Here is a 19,476-nt window from a genome sequence, read left to right on the forward strand (position 1 = left end):
TTATCTGTTGTATTTTATCAGCTATCCCTCTGATTCCAATCTCTCCCATTCTCTTTTCAAATTGTTCGGTATTGTTCTTAGCGCTCCTACTATTAGTAGTTTTATCTTGACTTTCTCCATCTTCCTTATTCCTTAGTTCAGTGCATTTGCTTTACTTCTCTGTCGCCTTCATCTTCAGTCTGTGATCTGCTGAACGGCAAAATCTACAATCTGGCAGGTCTTTTCTTTCTTGTAACCTAGTATGACATCCGATCTCCTTGCTTGGATAGGTTTATACGTTTGTATATCCATGTCTCATGGGATTTTGTGACTTTCATTTTCAAGTACTGCTGCCGGTTTTTGCTTCTACCATTTGTCTGGGTGTTCAAGATTCAGTTGGCTGCATAATTCCCAGTGTACTGCCTTCCCCAATCGTGTCTATTCTTATATTCTTTTTGGGGTAGTTTGCTGCATTTGCTTATCATGTGGTTTATTGTTTCATCTCTTTGTCCACAGAGTCTGCATTTGCTGTTTTCTTGCGTCTTCTTGACCTTTGTTTTGATATGGTTGGTTCTAATCACATTATCTGTGCAGCTGTTACTAGAGATTCAGTTTCTCTGTTTAGGTTTTCTTTTCGTAGTCATATCCAAATGTTTTTATTCGTCTCATCTTTTCTTATCTTTATGAATCGTCTGTGAAGTTGTTTATCTTCCCAATTTTCTTTTTTCGTCTTATCCCTTGTTTCTTCTGTTCTTGTCTTGTTTGCTTTTTCAGTGTCTTTTGAGCAGTAATTATTCTTTGATGTTCTGCATTATGTATTTTTAAAATTCTTTTCTTGTGTCAGTTACACAGTCTTCTATACAAACCAGGCCTTTTTCCCTGTCTTTCCTTTTCACATAGAGTCGGTCGGTATCATCCTTTGTGCATAGTCATGAGTTTCCTTGTCTTCTGGTCGAGATGCCTCAGTTCTTCCTCTTATTATTATTATTATTATTGCTATTAGTATAATTATTGCTATTATTATTACTATTATTACTATGATGTATTACAATTATTATTATTATTATTATTATTAATGTAATGTTGACAGACAAATGAAAATGCAATTTCAAATGCAAGCATGACAGACTAATGAAAATTTAATTAAAATGAAAGCATGACAGATCAACGAAAATGCTATTTCAAAATATAAGCATAATAGTCCGATGAAAATATACTTTCAAGTATTAGCACGGCAGTCTAATGAAACTGCAATTTCAAATGTAACGCTGACAGACAAATCAAAATACAATTTTAAATGTAAGCATGACAAATGGATAAATCCTCTTACATGGATGCTTAGTTGCATTAAAAAAATAAAAGACTGGATATACTTGTGACCAGTTGAGTCAAAACCAATATCATTATTTATTCTAGTTTGTTAAATTAAATTAGTTATTCTAGTTATTAAAAAATTCATTAGCCGTGACATATCTGTTCAGGCATTTTTCTTGCATGACTAAAAATATTACATTTCTACGCTTCTATCTCATCATTACAGATAATATAAAAGTAAGGATACTCAGTAGTTTTCCATCCGATCTTAAGACCCAAATCGATAGGAAAAAATGAGGCAGATCTTAAGTTATATGAATGTAAGAGCTGGTGGAGAGATCATGGCACAGTACAAATTGGTTATTTGCAATTTTGTGCTGAATAAAGCTAATAAGGTAAAGAGAAAGTTTATCCACAAGAAAAAGGTTTAGATGTTGAATGAAGAACTTGTGAAATGCAAGTTTAAAAACCAAGTGAGGGAACATTTGAGTACCAGATCTACTACAGGAAGAACGGTGGAACATGCTAAACAGTACACTGTCGGAGGTAACAGACCAGAATTGTGAAGGGACAGAAAAGCATCCAATGCACAATGTGACATGGTGGTGGAACGAGGAAGTTTAGAAGTGTCTCAAGGAAAAGCAAAAGCGTGGGAGTGTATGGGTAAAAGGTTTAGTGAATAAGTATATGTATTTGGATGCCAAGAGTCTACGAAATCCAAGGGAACCACTAGATAGAGGTAATTACAGAGATTAAAAAAAATGATGAATCAGATCTTAAAAGTGATTGAGAGAATCCAGATAAGCATAGATTAAAAAGAAATTTGCTTTCATGCCTGGAAAAGAGTAATTGGTGCTATATTTATCCTGAAACAAATTCAAGGAGTACTTTGGTAAAAAAAAAAAAAGAACCTGTACATTGCCTTTGTGTATCTGGAGAAAGGTCTTAAAATAGAAGTTGTCTGATGAGCTTTGCATAAACTAGGGGTAAACAAGTGATTGTTCAAGCAATGTACAGAAATGCTCAAAGTCGCCTTAAGATTAACAGTAGATTTAGTGTCAACTTTAATGTTAAAGTAGGAGTTCTATACTAAGTCCGTTATTGTCTTATAGGCTTTTTACTGGCAGCTTCATATGGTTTGTCTGGATGAGATGTTTTATACCGATGATTTAATACTTAACTGTAAAACAATGGATGCCCTACTTGTAAGGTTAAAGACTTCGAGATATGCTATCAAAAGTAAATGTCTTAAAGTGAATATTACTAAGACTAAAATGAATGATCAGTGATTGCAGTGTTGGAAATATCCCCAAAAGAGCAAAGTTTCTATACTCAGTTTGCGATAAGAGACTAAAGTGCAATTCAATCTTTTGTGGTACCTGTAAGCATTGGATACAAAAAAAGTGCAGTGGAATTACTGGTAGGTTGTGACAGGATAACCAATTTGTGTATAAGAAATGTAAGACTATGAAGATAGATGAGAACTCAGATGCGGAGAAAGTATATCTGGATGGCAAAGCTCTCGAGGTTGTCGAGAAGTAAGCTGGCGCTAGAATGACTTCAAGTGTTAGAAGGGAACGGAGTAAGTCTAGGTAATTTCTGTCATTACTAACTAGCAGAATGTTACCACTCATCGGTCAACTAAGAGAAGAGTCTATGAGGCATACATACGAAGTGTGATGATGTTTGAAAGGGAAATCTGGTCAGCGATTAATGACTTGTTTACTTAATTTCGAATTATGACTAATTAAAACAATTAAAATAGAAATGTCTGGGGTTTTTTTTCAAGCATAACTCAATCCCAGACGTAAGATATATTTTAACATGTATTTAGTACAATTAAAGTATGTAGCTTCTTTCTTAGAAATGCACGCCTGTGGAATTGTCTTCCGTTTTCCTGCTTTCCAGCTCACTACAATATGGTTGTCTTCAAGTCTAACGCAAACAAGTCCTTGATGAGCCGTCCCACTTGTTAACAAATTTACCGAATTTCCATCACTAACGATTACTATATTGTCCAATTGTCTACTGTACACTCTTTAACCCTTATCCTCGAGTGGCCTCTTGGCCTTGATAAGTGATGATGCCTATGTAAAAAAAAAAAAAAGGTAAAAAAAATCTTTAGGGAAGCAAATGTTCATTAATGCAGCTTTAGTATAAAAATAGATATGAAAAGTAAGAAATAATCTTTGAAAATTAAAAGTAGTAATTGTGTTTTCTCTCACCACCCCCATAATCATCATTAGCGACAGCAGCAGCAGCAGCAGCAGTAGCAATACTTTAACGTCCATCTTACACGTATGTATTTGTAAACCTGAATACATTTTAAAAACAAAGAAACTAAAGATTTTACCTGTCACCAGCTCTAGTTCTTTTGAATTGGTCAACAATCAGACACTGAAATGTTGGTCCGACTTTGGATCCTGGCAAAGGAGTCTCGCTTATTCCACCAACAAACAAATCAATATTATCTGAAAAGTAAAATGATGTAAAATAAATGATTGGATTCAACACTTTCTCTCATTGAAGAAAACGACAAACAATATACAATGACCGAAAAAGCCTGTGGCAAACAGAGCTGAATTGCTTTAAAATGAAATCTGGATTGCACATAAATATAAAATAAAAATGTATTTGTTGTGGTCTTGCAGGCCGGTAATAATCAAGACAAACACTAAGGCATAGTTAAAAGTGTATTAACGAAAATATGTTACAAAAGCATGCAGAAGTATGTGTCATGATTCTGGGGCCATGACTACCTCAAATAACGGTATTTACTTCCTTCCCACTGCAGGAACATATGATACAAGGTCAGAAAGTGGAGAGAGTCAACCATTGCCTCTAAAGGAGTATTGATCTTTTAAAAATTGCCTGAGCAGCTCCGTTGACATTCTTCAGTTAGAGCGCCTCCAGCAATAAGCAATAACTCCACCCTCAAAGGACTACCCAGGGTAAATACTTCAGTCCAAGTGATAAAAAGACACATTAAATCGTTATAATAAAATACTACATTACATCCTAGGAGCAACATCATCACGATCATGACATCTATAGCGGAAAGAGTACATATTTTTCTTTATAAATATTTAGTCCTCTTACTGCTACCCGTTGACACCGGGCCAACTCAACAGTTTCCTGCAACCATTGTAACTAGTTATTAGCTACACACACATAGCATAATCTTTCCATTAACCAATTAAAAAATAATGAATTCTCCTTTCTTAAAATCCCCCCCATCTGATTGGCTGAGATTGGCTAATTCTATTATTCCAGAATCTATATAAGGTAGAGTTACCTGTGGGTGTATCTATGTATGAGTTGCCTGTGTGTATAAGGCGGAGTGTCTTGCCTGTGTATAAGGCCGAGTTGCTTGTGTGCTTGTGTATGTGTGTGTATAAGGCACAAGTTGCTTGTGTGTGTATAAGCCAATAGTTGCCTGTATGTGTATAAGGCACAAGTTGCCTGCGCGCGTGTGTGTGTGTGTGTGTGTGTGTGTGTGTGTGTGTGTGTGTGTGTGTGTGTGAAGAAAGAGGAGTGAGCTAGACAGAGACGAAAAAGAGGATGCAGAAAGGCAGGAGGAAACTGAGTAAAATAGAAACTTTAATAAAAATAAATGTTACATTTTTGGCCCTACTAGTTCAAATTAAACTGCAATTTAAAAAATACTTGGTTTTACTTACCTGGATGACTGTAGAGAGCTTGCAAATGAGATCGTATGTCACTTTCTGTGATCTCATTACTTAGTTCCTCAAAGTTGGTCACTTTTGTTAAGCCACAATATTTCCTGTACTCATTGTAGCCTGGAAGTCCATGGTCTCTTCCTCTTTGGATGTTTAGTGCTGCTAAATCTTGACCAATAGAATTAGCCAGTGAAAAGAGTTTCTCAGTAAGCTCGATATTGACCATTTCCTTTGGCATTTGCTTTTTTCCAGCAACTCCGAAAAGACCTCTGATCAACGGATCAATTCCCCCTTCCTCTACTAACCGATAAGGAGAGAAAAACGCTTTATGGAGGGGGAGATTTCCATGTCTGATCGGCTCAAAACTCTCATTTAACCGATAAATGACCGGCTGGACTAGTGTGTGACCAACACGGAACGCAGCAGTTGCAAATTCATTTGATATAGTTGGATCAACTTGAGGATCGTAACCTTTGTATTCACCAAGGGCTTCCATTCCTGATGGTCCAAGAAAATGCTTCAGAAAGTGACTATAAGTGATATGTTGCATCATGGCGCCAATGATTTTACGAGTTTCATGGTACAGCATTGTTCCATCCCACTGAGGGTTCAGTTGAAGCAACTCAGTGGCCACACGATTGTGTTGTCGAAGCCACAGTGTATGCATCGCAGTTAAAGCAAGCTGCTCATTCACACGATGGTCACCAGCCAAAAAGCAGGGTAGATGGCGCTTTGTAGCTTCAATCTGACAGTCAACATGCTTTAATAGACCTTCATTGTCAAAAGGCAGAAGAGCTTTACCATCTGGTCGAGCCCCCACTCGAAGCAGGCCCCTGTTGGTGGTTGTATCTCTCAGGCTTAAAGCTTCCGTAACATTGCTTGCATAGACATTAGAAGCATCAATAAAAGCCGTAATAGCATTAAGCTGTTGCCGTGGTGAAAGTGTGTTATAGAAGATCGAAGTTTGCCCAGTATTACATGTAGCACTTGAGCGGGCAAATCCCAAACACGTTTTGTTACGAATGCGCTGGTCGCTTTGCGGCACTTGGATCGGGAAACATGGGAGCTTGTTCTCACAAGTTTCATTGCATCGTCTACCATCACTGAAACGAGTGTAACTAATGGCCTGAGGGGATAAGTCAAGGTCATGGTCAACGAACTGACCCCACTGCATTAACATGTGAGTGCTGTTGTCATCATCTGTTACATGCTGAGAGCCTATCATCAGCGATGATATAAGCCTGGCACTTGGGAGATGGACACCATTGTAGACTTTGGAAGGGTTCCAGCCTGAAAAAATGAAAAATGAAAAATTGATTTTTGATATTAATTCTGATTGGTTGCTTTATTCAAGAAATTCTCATCATTTTGTCAATCTCTCTCTCTCTCTCTCTCTCTCTGTCATATATATATATATATATATATATATATATATATATATATATTATGTGGCCCAACCGAACAATTGGTAAAAAAAGAACGTATATTTTTAAACCAATAAAATATGCCCCTCGGTTGTGCTACTTATATATATATATATATATATATATATATATATATATATATATATATATATATATATATATATATATATATATATAAGTAGCACAACCGAGGGGCATATTTTATTGGTTTAAAAATATACATTCTTTTTTTACCAATTGTTCGGTTGGGCCACATAATATATATATATATATATATATATATATATATATATATATATATATATATATATATATATTAAGGACTATCCACTTATCTAGTGTTTCCTTTTCAGATTAAATATGTTTTTAACTCATTTCAAAGTGTTTTTTAACATGTTTTATTAACTGTTTGCTCGCATTATAAGCTCTATCTCCTATTTGGTTTTATCGAGCTTTTACATCTGGCTGAGATAACTTTATAAATATTAATTCTTTAATATTTATAATATACTTTAGTTTTACCATCTTTGATCATTTTGGTAAATTTAATTGTAATTTTTATTTTTATTTTTATTTTATATATATTAATCAAAACAAAAGGATGTAGTGTTTACCTGATATACACAATGGTAAAGTTCAAACTAATATAAATAACAGTATTTATATATAGAAAATATAATTCCATATATATATATATATATATATATATATATATATATATATATATATATATATATATATATATATATATATATATATATATCGTTAGTTAACATTCCAAAAGCAGATGTATTTAATTCTCACTTATAATATTTTATTCATATTTTTTTAAGAAGTAAGCCTTACATGTGTTTCGTTGAATAACAGAAGCCCACCAAACAACTCATCGGAGAAAAAGCATACTTCTCAGAAAATAGCTGAAAACTTTTATTTATTTACTTTTTTCCTTGGAATGGAAAAAGATTTGGTAAGAAAAAATGTTGATAAAAAGAAATGGAGATATTTAAAGTTCGCAGAAAAATAATTAGAAAAAACAAAAACTTTTTGCAGTGTTTATAGGCACCCACCCAAATAAAAGCCATTGAATTTACCCACATGTGGTGAATTTACCCACATGTAGTGAATTTGTTTCATGCCACCATCTTTTATTATATATAGATTTTTATGCGAGATACAAAATTTCATTATTGCAATCATGACAGGAAGATCTGTTTTGATGTTTATGATTAAAAGTGGGAAATGAAAAAAAAAAAAATTAACGCCAGCTGACCGGTTTCGCCCTCACTTTTCATAAGCTGTATCGAGGGATTTCCTTTTTTTTATTAATAAAATCGAGCGAAATGGAAGACGATATGTAAAATAAAATGGGAGATGATACGTTTAAAAAATAGCGATATAGTGTATTAGAAAAAAAAAACAGGATACACTATATGTCTAAAATACTGATACATATGATATCACCTAGAGACTGATTACGTTCAAACCTAAAAGACATTCCCTCTGCTTGCAGAGAGAAGGCTTCTTCAAGCGAACGTGTATAGTCTCCAAGATCTTCAGATGATAAATCGAATGAGCATGACTTAATAGTGAATGAGTCAGTGCTGAAGTTCGTGGCACATGTCAGGTTTTTAAGCAAATGTTCCCAGAAGACCCGGATGTGTTAATTAGCACGTCTGTTTGTAGGTAAGTATCATTCCTGATTTTGCTAGGTACGTGCTATTGGACTCTACTATCAAGTCTTAAAATCCGACCCACGCAGCCAGCATTGCAACTACATTTAAATTTAAAAAATACATTATTATTATGGTGTGTGTGTGTGGGGGGGGGGTAGAACGTTTTTGCGACAGAATACCATTAACGGTTTTGTGAAGAACACAACACGTACATTGGAAGCAAAATAGTATTTTTCCACTGTTGAGCTGATTTGGTTGGCACACTTCCCACTTACTGATCCTAACCATGGTAAACGAATATAAATCGGACATTTAGTCACCGTATTGATCTTTATTTGGGAAAAATCAGTTATTTTCCTTTTGATGACTGACCTAATCACATCGAAGAGGTACCCATTATTGGATAATGTGTCAATAATAATTTTCAGGTCTTCATCCAATTTTGTTTTAGAACAAATCATAAGGGCTCGATGCATTAGGGTCCAAATTAAATTAATCTTTCGTTTGGTAGGGCAAAACGAATCCCAGCATGTATACAATCCTGTAAACGTGGATTTACAATATATTGATGTAAGGTAATTTGAGGGAGTTTTTGTTACCAAATACATCAATGAAAGCTAAATACACGTTACACTCTCCTTCATACGTATAATTTAACGTGGAATGCATGCGATTCAATAAGGAGAAAAAATTATTTTCCTTCATTTCATTATTAAACAGGCAAAATGTGTCATCTACATATCTAAAGTAGACTAACGGTTTTATGGGTCCAGATAATAACTGTTTCTCATGGAAACCAACAAAAATATTTGCCATTGTTGGACCTAAGACTGAGCCCATAGTTATCCCATCTATTTGCCTATACATAACATCGTTAAAGCTAAATTCAACAGATGTAGTGACAAATTTTATTAACTCAACAAATATGGTTTCAGGAATGGGAGGAGGTGATAACTGGCTACGATATAAAAAAATCATTGCAGATATCATAGTTTCCAAAATTGTGACGCAAGTAAATAGGTTACTAATATCATATGAGCATATAAATTTATTAGTAACCTTAGAATTTTGCATAAAATTTGCAAAATAAAATGAATCTTTTAAATAATAGTTACTACAATGTTCTATAACTGGCTGTAAAATATTAAAGATCCATTTTGCAACCTTGTGTTGCAACAATGGGCCTTAAGGGAATATCCGCCTCATGAATTTTAAGTAGACCATATATTCTTGGGCAGATAGAGCCCGAAGGTCTAATCTCAATAGCTATATTAGAAGGAAGTACTCCACTTTTTACCCATTTGAGTGTACCCATTTGAGCGACTGCTTTTGGAATTTGGTTTCTAAGAAGGCTATTGCATCATGAGTTTCGACAGGGCCAAATTTAACAAATTTTTCTGTATCATTTAATATGACATTTTATCAACATAATCCTCATGATTTAATAAGACGACTCCTGAACCTTTATCTGGTTTTGTTATAACAACAGATTTGTATTGTCGTAGAATTTTAATGACAATAACATGTTCTTTACACCATTTAAACTCAGAATGGGAAACTGTTGTACTTGCGTAACTGTGAGCAAGGTCATTCAATCTTGCTTTCATGTCCCTTACTTTAGTCTCAGAAGTAGGCGTAAGACTCACTGCTTGAGAGTTGAGGATTTCTAGTTTTTAGGTTGAGAATTGCTATTTATTAAACGTATACTCTCCCATTTCACTTGATTTTATTAAAAAAAATAAAAATAAAAATAAATCAGGAAATCCCTCGATTCAGTTTGTGAAAAGTGAGGGCGAAACCGGTCAGTTGGCCTCCCTAATTAAGTTTTTTTTATTTCCGACTTTTAATCATGAACATCAAAACGGGTCTTCCTGTCATGATTGTAATAATAATAATAATAATAATAATAATAATAATAATAATAATAATAATAATAATATATATATATATATCAGGTAGTTTGAAAACCATAATGCAATATTATGAAAATAAACAAATATTTTACTGGTTTGAAGTTTATAATTTAAATACATTTCTCAATCAAACTCCATTCTCAGTATTTTGTACATCTTTTTTTTTCTTTATTCTCTTCTTTCTTGCCATGTTGTAAAGTTGTCTCTCAGCGGTTGTATTTTGAAATGCCGGAATAGTGCGTTGGCTATTCGAGATTAACTATCAGGGGTGTGAGTTCCATTATAGAATCGTTCATTTAATTTGACTAAAATAAAATACGTGTTAGGTACGTTTGAAAGCCAAATCACAACGCAATATTATGAAAATAAACAAATATTTTACTTTGTTGAAATTTGCAATTTAATATATATTTCGCACTATTCCGTCAAAAGAACTTCGAGGAACATTTCAACAGACTATTTTTAAGACATAACGTCGGTAAATAACGATTAAAATAAAACAATTTGCGTTACATAGATTTTTTAATGGAAGCGAGGGGAGATGTGAAGCCAAAGAATAAAACCACACGGTTATAAAATAAGTGCAGTAAGAAGAAACATATATATATATATATATATATATATATATATATATATATATATATAAGCCTGACGAATCCTAGAGTGGATGAAACGCCGAATATTCAGTGCAGCTTAATCGCCATCGTTAAACTCACTACTCGTTCAAGCAGCCGCCAATAGCGTAATGGTTAGAAGCCTTGACTGCCGTATAAACGGTCGGGTTTCAATCCTGGCTTGAGGTAGTTGCCTGTCTAGCCGCACTGATGAGCTGTGAAACAGCGAAACAGTACTGTATGTGGATGACTATAGTGCTCCTCACCTTGAGTTGAGCATATTGAGAAGTGAAAAACGAATTACCATTAGCATATAAGCGACGCTCTTTGTGTAAACAAATCGAGCGGAGGTATTTCGGACGATATCAAAACATCGTTAAACTCACTACTCGTTCAAGCAGCCGCCAATAGCGTAATGGTTAGAAGCCTTGACTGCCGTATAAACGGTCGGGTTTCAATCCTGGCTTGAGGTAGTTGCCTGTCTAGCCGCACTGATGAGCTGTGAAACAGCAAAACAGTACTGTATGTGGATGACTATATATATATATATATATTGTGCTGACAAAAGAAGAACTCTCTTCTATGCCTTCCGGAAGCGAATTACTTCCCTTACTGGAAGCGAATTATTTCCCTTTAGTTTTAACCTATGTATGAAATGTAGAACACGTGGACTTGCTTCTCTGCGTTGTTCTTAGTGAAATAAAGCTTACTTTAAGCTCACTCCGTTCTCCTGTCCTATTTATCACAATTTATTTCACTAAAGAACTATGGAGAAGTACCTGAAATCCAAACGCCTTGATTTGGAACCCACAAAGGCGGACGCAGCCGATATATGGCGACACTGGAAGAGGTTGTTTATTATATTTATCGAGGCGGTTAGTGGTCCGCAACTGACAGATGAGTTAAAACTCAATTTATTAATCAACCTGGTGTCTCCAGCGATTTATAAACACATTGCTGACATTAATGCCTACCAGACAGCTATGAACACCCTAGAAGAGGGTTTTGTTCAACCTAAAAACAGCATCTTCTGTCGTCATTTACTGGCAACTCGTCGTCAACAAAGAAACGAAAGCGTGGACCAGTATTTACAGTCCTTAAAAGAACTTGCTAAGGATTGTGACTTTCAGGCTGTGTCGGCGATACAAGCGAGGGATGAATACATCAGGGATGCATTCATAAATGGAATCGAGTCATCTCACATCAGACAGAGGCTCCTGGAGAACAAGAAACTCGACCTGCATACTGCGTTCGACCAGGCTCTCACGCTCGAGACAGCTCAAAAACAGTTGTCATCGTACGCTCAGTCGGACTCCTTGACTGCGTTGACATTTGCAGTCGGAACGGAAGAAGACGACAACCAGTCTAGATGCGAGGAGCAACCCACAGTAGCGTCACTCTCAGGACAGAAATGCTTCTTCTGTGGAAACCCAAGGCATGACCGGGCGAGGTGCACCGCCAGAAATTCTTTCTGCAAAAACTGTAAGAAGAAAGGGCATTTCGCCCGTGTCTGCAGATCGCCAATGGCTGCCGCTGCTGCTGCTATAAACTACGGTGAGTCTCTTCTTGCTTCGTCAGTTCCTTCTCTAAACTTTTCGGAGAGTCTCTCTCGTTCATCCTTATGGGGAAAAATCAAAGGTGAACCCATGAGGATACTCATCGATACTGGGAGCTCAGAAAATTTTATCCATCCTGACAAAGTTAAGGTATTCGGGTTAACGGTCCTGCCAAGTTCCGAGAAGATTTTGATGGCTAGCAGTTCTCATTCGTCCTCTACTCTCGGTCATTGTGTTGTATCTCTGGGTCTGAATGGAAGGGAGTACGATAATGTCAAGTTATCGATTATGGCCAACCTGTGCAGTGATGTAATTCTCGGACATACATTTCTGAACCAACACTCGTTGGTAGAAATACCTTTCGGAGGACCCCTCCCCCCTCTCACTGTTTGTGGGCTTACCGCCATTAAAAATGTCCCTTACCCGTCTCTCTTTACAAACTTAACCCCAGACTGTCGCCCAATTGCGGTTAAATCCAGGAGACATACCCTACCAGATGCCAAATTTATTAAATCGGAAATAACCTGCATGCTAAAGGAAGGTATTATAGAGCCCTCTCAATCTCCATGGCGAGCCCAAACGCTCGTAGTGACTCCTGAGAATTACAAGAAGAGACTTGTTGTGGATTACTCTCAAACGATAAACCGTTTCACTCTCCTAGATGCGTATCCTCTTCCTCGAATAGAGGACATGGTAAATGAGATTGCCACTTATCAAGTGTTTAGCACTCTTGATCTAACTAGTGCTTATCATCAAGTTGCAATCAAACCGGAAGAACGGAAATACACAGCCTTCGAAGCTTCTGGATCCCTGTACCAGTTTCGGCGAATTCTGTTTGGAGTAACCAATGGAGTAGCTAGCTTCCAACGAGTAATCGACGATATCATCAAACGAGAAGACCTCCGAGGAACCTTCGCCTACATCGACAATGTTACAGTTTGTGGAGAAAATCAGGCAGATCATGATGCTAATTTAAAATGTTTTATGAAGGCTGTAAAGAAATATGGACTGACACGGAATGAAAGCAAGTGTCACTACTCTCTTGTTTCAGTAGACTTGCTCGGCTATACAATAAGCAAAGATTCGGTAAAACCAGACACTGACAGGCTTAAAGGGTTGATGGACTTGCCTGTCCCTCAGGATTCTCCTTCTCTTCGACGAGCTATGGGAATGTTCTCCCACTATTCAAAGTGGATATTTAACTTCTCTGAGAAACTACATCCCCTAACTAAGGTTACCAACTTTCCCCTCTCTAAGGAACAAACCGATGCCAAACCGAAGATATTGCTAAATCCTCTCTAGTAGCCATAGACTCCTCTCTTCCCCTTGAGGTTGAAACTGATGCCTCGGAACATGCCATCGCTGCCTCTCTGACCCAGAACTCTCGGCCAGTGGCCTTCTTTTCCAGAACATTAACCTCCGCTGAGCAAAAGCACTCCTCAGTGGAAAAGGAGGCCTATGCAATTGTGGAGGCGATCCGAAAATGGCGACATTTACTGCTCGGGAAGCATTTTAAGCTAACTACTGACCAAAAGTCTGTCTCTTTTATGTTCGACCCTAAAGGAAAGAGCAAAATAAAAAATGAAAAGATAACAAGATGGAAGTTAGAACTTGCCTGCTTTAGCTATGATATTGCCTATCGACCAGGGAAACAAAATGTTACTGCAGATACTCTGTCTCGAATTTGTTCTTCCGCCACCTCCGCTGACAAATTACATTCATTACACACAGACTTATGCCATCCGGGGGTAACCAGGATGCTACATTTCATCAAAACCAAAAATCTGCCGTACTCTGTGGAGGAGGTGAGAGCTGTTTCGAAGACTTGCTGGGTATGTTCTGAAGTAAAACCTAGGTTCTTTAAGTTGGCACCTCAGATTCTCATTAAAGAAAGTCAACCATTCGAAAGAATAAGCGTGGACTTCAAGGGGCCGTTACTCTCAAATTCTCGCAACCGGTACCTTCTGACAGTGGTTGATGAATACTCTCGTTTCCCCTTCGCTTTCCCCTGTGCCGACATCTCAGCTGCTACTGTCCGAAAACACCTAATTAGCTTATTCTCCATGTTTGGAAATCCTTCCTTTGTACATTCTGATCATGGAACAGCTTTCATGTCAGACGAACTAAGAGAATTCTTACTTTCTCGTGGCATTGCTACTAGCAGAACAACTGCCTTCAATCCTCAAGGTAATGGACAAGTGGAAAGATATAACGGTATTATCTGGCAAACAGTGAGTCTAGCTCTACACTCAAGAAATCTCCATGTTACAAATTGGGAAAGTGTGCTAGATGTAGCCCTCCACAGCATCCGCTCATTGCTTTCCACCTCTACGAACAGCACTCCTCACGAACGTCTCTTTAATTTCCAAAGGAAATCAGCCACTGGGAATTCTATGCCCACCTGGCTAACAAATGCTAAATCTGTTCTTTTAAAGCGACATGTACGCGGGAGCAAATACGAGCCCCTAGTCGAGCCTGTAGACCTACTTGAAGTCAATCCTAGCTATGCTCATATCCGTTTCAATAACGGACGGGAGACGACAGTGTCCCTACGCCACTTATCTCCATTGGGTGATAGATCGAGCATTCTAGAGGCAGAAATAGATCCCGTGCCGGACAACCAACAGCTACAGGACGTACCTCAGCAGCCTGATTCGGACCCCCTGCCACGAGTGCAAGAAAACTCTCCCCTCGAGAATTCGGTTCCTACTTCTCCCCAATCAGACGATCCACAGAGGAGATCATCGGAGGACAATGAGGTGCCGAATCTTCGACGCTCTACTAGAGTTCGTTGAAGCCCCCAATATTTAGCTGAAAACTATCTGCTTTGAACTTTTCTTTTCTCTTTCACTTTGCAGCTTAAACAGAAACCCGCTCCTGCAGTTCCTGATAACTCTACATCCTAAGATCATCATACGGCCTCGGATTCCTCTGAGTGGTGGAGAATGTGCTGACAAAAGAAGAACTCTCTTCTATGCCTTCCGGAAGCGAATTACTTCCCTTACCGGAAGCGAATTATTTCCCTTTAGTTTTAACCTATGTATGAAATGTAGAACACGTGGACTCGCTTCTCCGCGTTGTTCTTAGTGAAATAAAGCTTACTTTAAGCTCACTCTGTTCTCCTGTCCTATTTATCACATATATATATATATATATATATATATATATATATATATATATATATATATATATATATATATATTGTTAATCAAAGCTCTTTAAATAGATCTAACTTATGTGAGAGTTCTTTTTGCCTACAGAGCAATGGTCGGTGGCTTAGTACACTTACGACCTCCAAAATATTGAGATGTCGCTTTAAACGGGCCTTGCGTACAATATGAAAGCAGTCATCCGAATACGTTTTACCACATGTCTTATTGTCATACAAGTGTATGCGTGGCGCATTCTACTGAAGAAAATAATGTTTTCCACAGCGCTTTTTATGTTCCACAACACGAATTGAGTACTTTCGGTTATCAGTATCATATCATCTCTGGGTGTACGTATGAAAATAAGTATTAATAGTTATAATTATAACCCACATTAACATTAATTTGAGCCCTGTCTGTAGAATTAACAAAAGGCAATCAACTAGTGATACAAAACATTCCGACTTCCAGTCGTTAGAAAGTTTTTTGACTGCTTTACTATGTTATGCCTGCATTTGGCATTTATAGTTGTTTAATTTCCCTTTATAACATAAGGCAATGTGCAATCCTCTCTGATCTATTCGGACAGAATAAAAATAGGAGATATTACTTATCTCATGCATATACAACGGCATATATGTGTAAAGATCATACAAACTGTATACATATTCTTTACAAGATTTTCTTTTATTTGTTACAAAGTTGCATATAATTGTTTTAACTCACAGTGTTGGCATATAAGAATTATAATTTTTAAACTTGGGCTTTATCAGCGCGTTAGAAAATAAATAATAGGACCTTTCTGTATATTGTTGATAAAAAAAAGGAATGCCGACTGTATTAACAGGATATGGTCCTATTCATGGACTGAAAAACTTTTGAAATATTGTTAGGGTTTATGTTTCTTGACAGAAGCGCTTGTTGAGTTTGAATAAGATAAATACGTATTAGATACGTTCGAAGCCAAAACAAAATTACAAAATAAACATCAAATAAAATAAATATCTGTTTATTTTGTAATAATGCATTGTTTTGTCTTCAAACGTATCTAATACGTATTTATTTTATTTTGAAATATTGTTTTTTTGCTAACACTTTGATGAAGCCCAAGATTTTCCAAATTATAATTTAATGAACAGTTATATTCTTATATGCCAATACTAGAGGTTGAAAAACTATACACAATGTTGTGAGCAATAAAAATAACTTTCCAAAAATGAGTAAATACTTGTGTATCTACCTCTATTAACGTGGTATCTTTGAAGAAAATATGTATAGCTCTAGCGTTGCACTATTGAGCTAAATCTAATTTGCAAATTATGACTACTTAGAACAATTAAAATTGAAATTTTCTCGCACATAACTTAATCTGAAAACCTAGAAATATTTTACTATGTATTTTGTGTGATCTACTATATAAAGGATATATCCAGATAAAACTATAAAACTACAAAACAAACATCCACATTTTCTTGATTGGCATTACCCTGGATCAATAACGTCCACAATTTAGACAAAAATATTCATTCTTTGATTTTAAACTGGCGAACATTTAGTCTGGAAGCAGGTCAGTTTTCCAGCCATTTGATATATTAACTAAAGGGCAAATTTTTTTCAAGGAGTTAATTCTCTTATGCCGACTCATTCCTCCAGTTATCTATAAAAGCATGTTTGTATGTGTGTGTTCAGAGGGAGGAATGGGCTGGACGGAGAAGTCCGGGGGGGGGCTAGAGGATGGAAACCAAGGAGACAATGCCGGGTAACTCTAGTAGTTAAATTATATAGGAAAAAATGTCTTAGAAAAATGTTGATTAACTCAGCAATACTCTGTATGTTCTAGCAAGACATTTGGATGCAACCCACAACTGACAGCAGAGTGGTGTCATAAAAATAGCAAACAAACAAAACGGAGATGTCATGAATGACATTACCTACTGGGGTATTAAAACCATTTTCATATCTCGGCTCTAGGAGTCGCTTGAAGGCCCGGTTCGCAGCACCTTTAGTCGGTTCTTGCAAATTATTGCAGCTACCGTCAATTGCACGGTACTTCTTATGGAAACACATGTCGGAACAATCAGTCAGCGGCATTTCTTTGCCGCAGCCAGATAAGTAAGCGATTTGGTGAAGATGTTCAGGCGATAAAAGTTCTCTGTAATTTTCTTCTGCAAAAATAAAAAAATAAATAATTAAGTTACTAAAAATAACGTTATGCACGAAGAGCGGCTGAAAAATTAATAGGACTGATGACACAAATTTTTTATTACAATTTCAAATATCAGTTCTGATTTTTTTTTGATAACGATTTATTATTTCTATTATTTGAATTCTTCAGACTACTGTTTTCATCTTGAATCTAACATGGCGGCATAACACAGCTTCTTCACATGTGCTTTGAATTCAATTTTTTTTTCAGGGGTCGATACCTATAAACACTACAATAAGTGAGTGTCTTTTTTTTTTTGTCTTTTTTTTTAATAAATCCTTTTTCATTCCAAAGATGTCATAGCTGACGGTGTGAGAGCATGTTGACCCAACATTGAATAAGAGGTTTCATGTAGAATTTGGTGCAAGTTCCCGGGTTTAACAGAAAGATTCCCGAGTTCGACAAGATACACCTAAAGAAGATCGAAGGGTACATCGACTGAAACGTTGTGCAAGTAACACTCAATATGAGAACAGTAGTCTGAAGAATCCAAATAATACGTTCAAACATGAAATTTAATCGTTTCTCCATTCAGAGTACCCCCACCCCCACCAACGTATTATTCTTTGCATTTCTGCAAGGATTATTGTTAGATTCCTCTCAGATCTGAATTTCAATGCTTCTCTTCCTCTGTAAAACATTTACAACAAAAATATCGTTTACTGCAAATCCTACAAACCAAACAATCAGACAACTAAAATCATTGTTTCAGCAACTAACCACATTTTAAAATGCTTAACGTAAATGCAATTTATCCGGTGACGCTAATTCTGGCGTCTTGGAATTTAAATTGTAAACCTTCTTCTGGAACTGCACCAGTCTGTGGTTTTGATGTCAAATAACTAGGGCTATGACAACAGCATATTCTTTTCCTTGTTTTGATTCTCAGGTATATATCCATTGATATCTTATATGCTTTTATGTAGAGTGATGTGGTTCTCGGTTGATTAATTGTGTCGGCGTCGGATATATACTCGAGAGTCAAAACAATGAAAAGAATATGCTGTTGTCATTGCCCTACTAATAACTTCACATATTACACTCTCGGCTGTTTTGGGAAATTATTTTCTTTTCTCTAGCTTCTTGTTTATTTGTTTTGTGTCACCTGAAGATGATTGAACGAAGAATCGAAAGTGCTAATGATACTTATGGAAGTTTCATTAACTTTTTTTTTGATTTTGGTACAAATACATGAGAAAATTCGAGAAAATAAAAAAGGTCAACGGGTCAAAGTTAAACGATTTGACCTTTAAAAACTCTACAAAACTCCTTCGCCAATTTTGGGTCTAAACACTTGAAATTTTAGATGTAGGTTACTTAGACATGCATCAAACATTTTAATTTAGGGCAAGTTTTTAATCGGTTTTTGGTCGAAAGTTTGGCTGCCAAAGGGGCCAAAGTTCAAAAGATTTGACCTTTGCGGTCTCTGGCAAACTATTCAGCCAATTTTGTGTCTAAATATTTGAAATTTTACATAAAGTGTTTTCAGACATGCAGTAAGCTTTTTAATCAGTTTTTGGGCGAACATTTGGCTGCCAATAGGTCAAAGTTGAAAAAGTTAACCTTTGCAGACTCTACCAAACTCCACTGCCAATTTTGAGTCTAAACACTTGAAATTTTAAATATAGGTAACCTGGACATGAATCCAACTTTTTAATATATATATATACATATGCACATAAAGTTATGAACAGTACATAAGTCATGAGCAAAGCCTGGCTGAACTGCTAGTAGTATATATAGGACAAGATACCGTCCCACTGGAATTAGACTTGATGTAAGTTATTTTGATTCTTTCAGAATTTATTCTGTTACATCATTATGCATTTTTCTCTTTGATAACTTCTTAGTTTTTCTCATCGATCTACGGAGAGAATACCAAGTATATATATATATATATATATATATATATATATATATATATATATATATATATATATAGACACACACATATATATATACATACAT

General features: G+C 36.2%; 1 protein-coding gene across 1 annotated transcript in view; it reads right to left on the reverse strand.

The window, feature by feature from the left end:
- LOC145279764 (peroxidasin-like) overlaps nucleotides 1–19,476 on the reverse strand; it is a 287,271-nt gene that overhangs the window by 14,946 nt on the left and 252,849 nt on the right. The window contains exons 15-17 of the mRNA XM_080131073.1: nucleotides 17,234–17,467; nucleotides 4,974–6,263; nucleotides 3,647–3,764 (exon numbers count right to left, since the gene is read on the reverse strand). Of these exons, the coding sequence (XP_079987199.1) occupies nucleotides 3,647–3,764; nucleotides 4,974–6,263; nucleotides 17,234–17,467 (1,642 nt within the window). The remainder of the gene's footprint in view (nucleotides 1–3,646; nucleotides 3,765–4,973; nucleotides 6,264–17,233; nucleotides 17,468–19,476) is intronic.

This window comes from Euprymna scolopes, chromosome 7 (assembly GCF_053919585.1).
Source record: "Euprymna scolopes isolate OS-2025 chromosome 7, ASM5391958v1, whole genome shotgun sequence".
In the NCBI taxonomy this organism is placed as follows: domain Eukaryota; kingdom Metazoa; phylum Mollusca; class Cephalopoda; order Sepiida; family Sepiolidae; genus Euprymna; species Euprymna scolopes.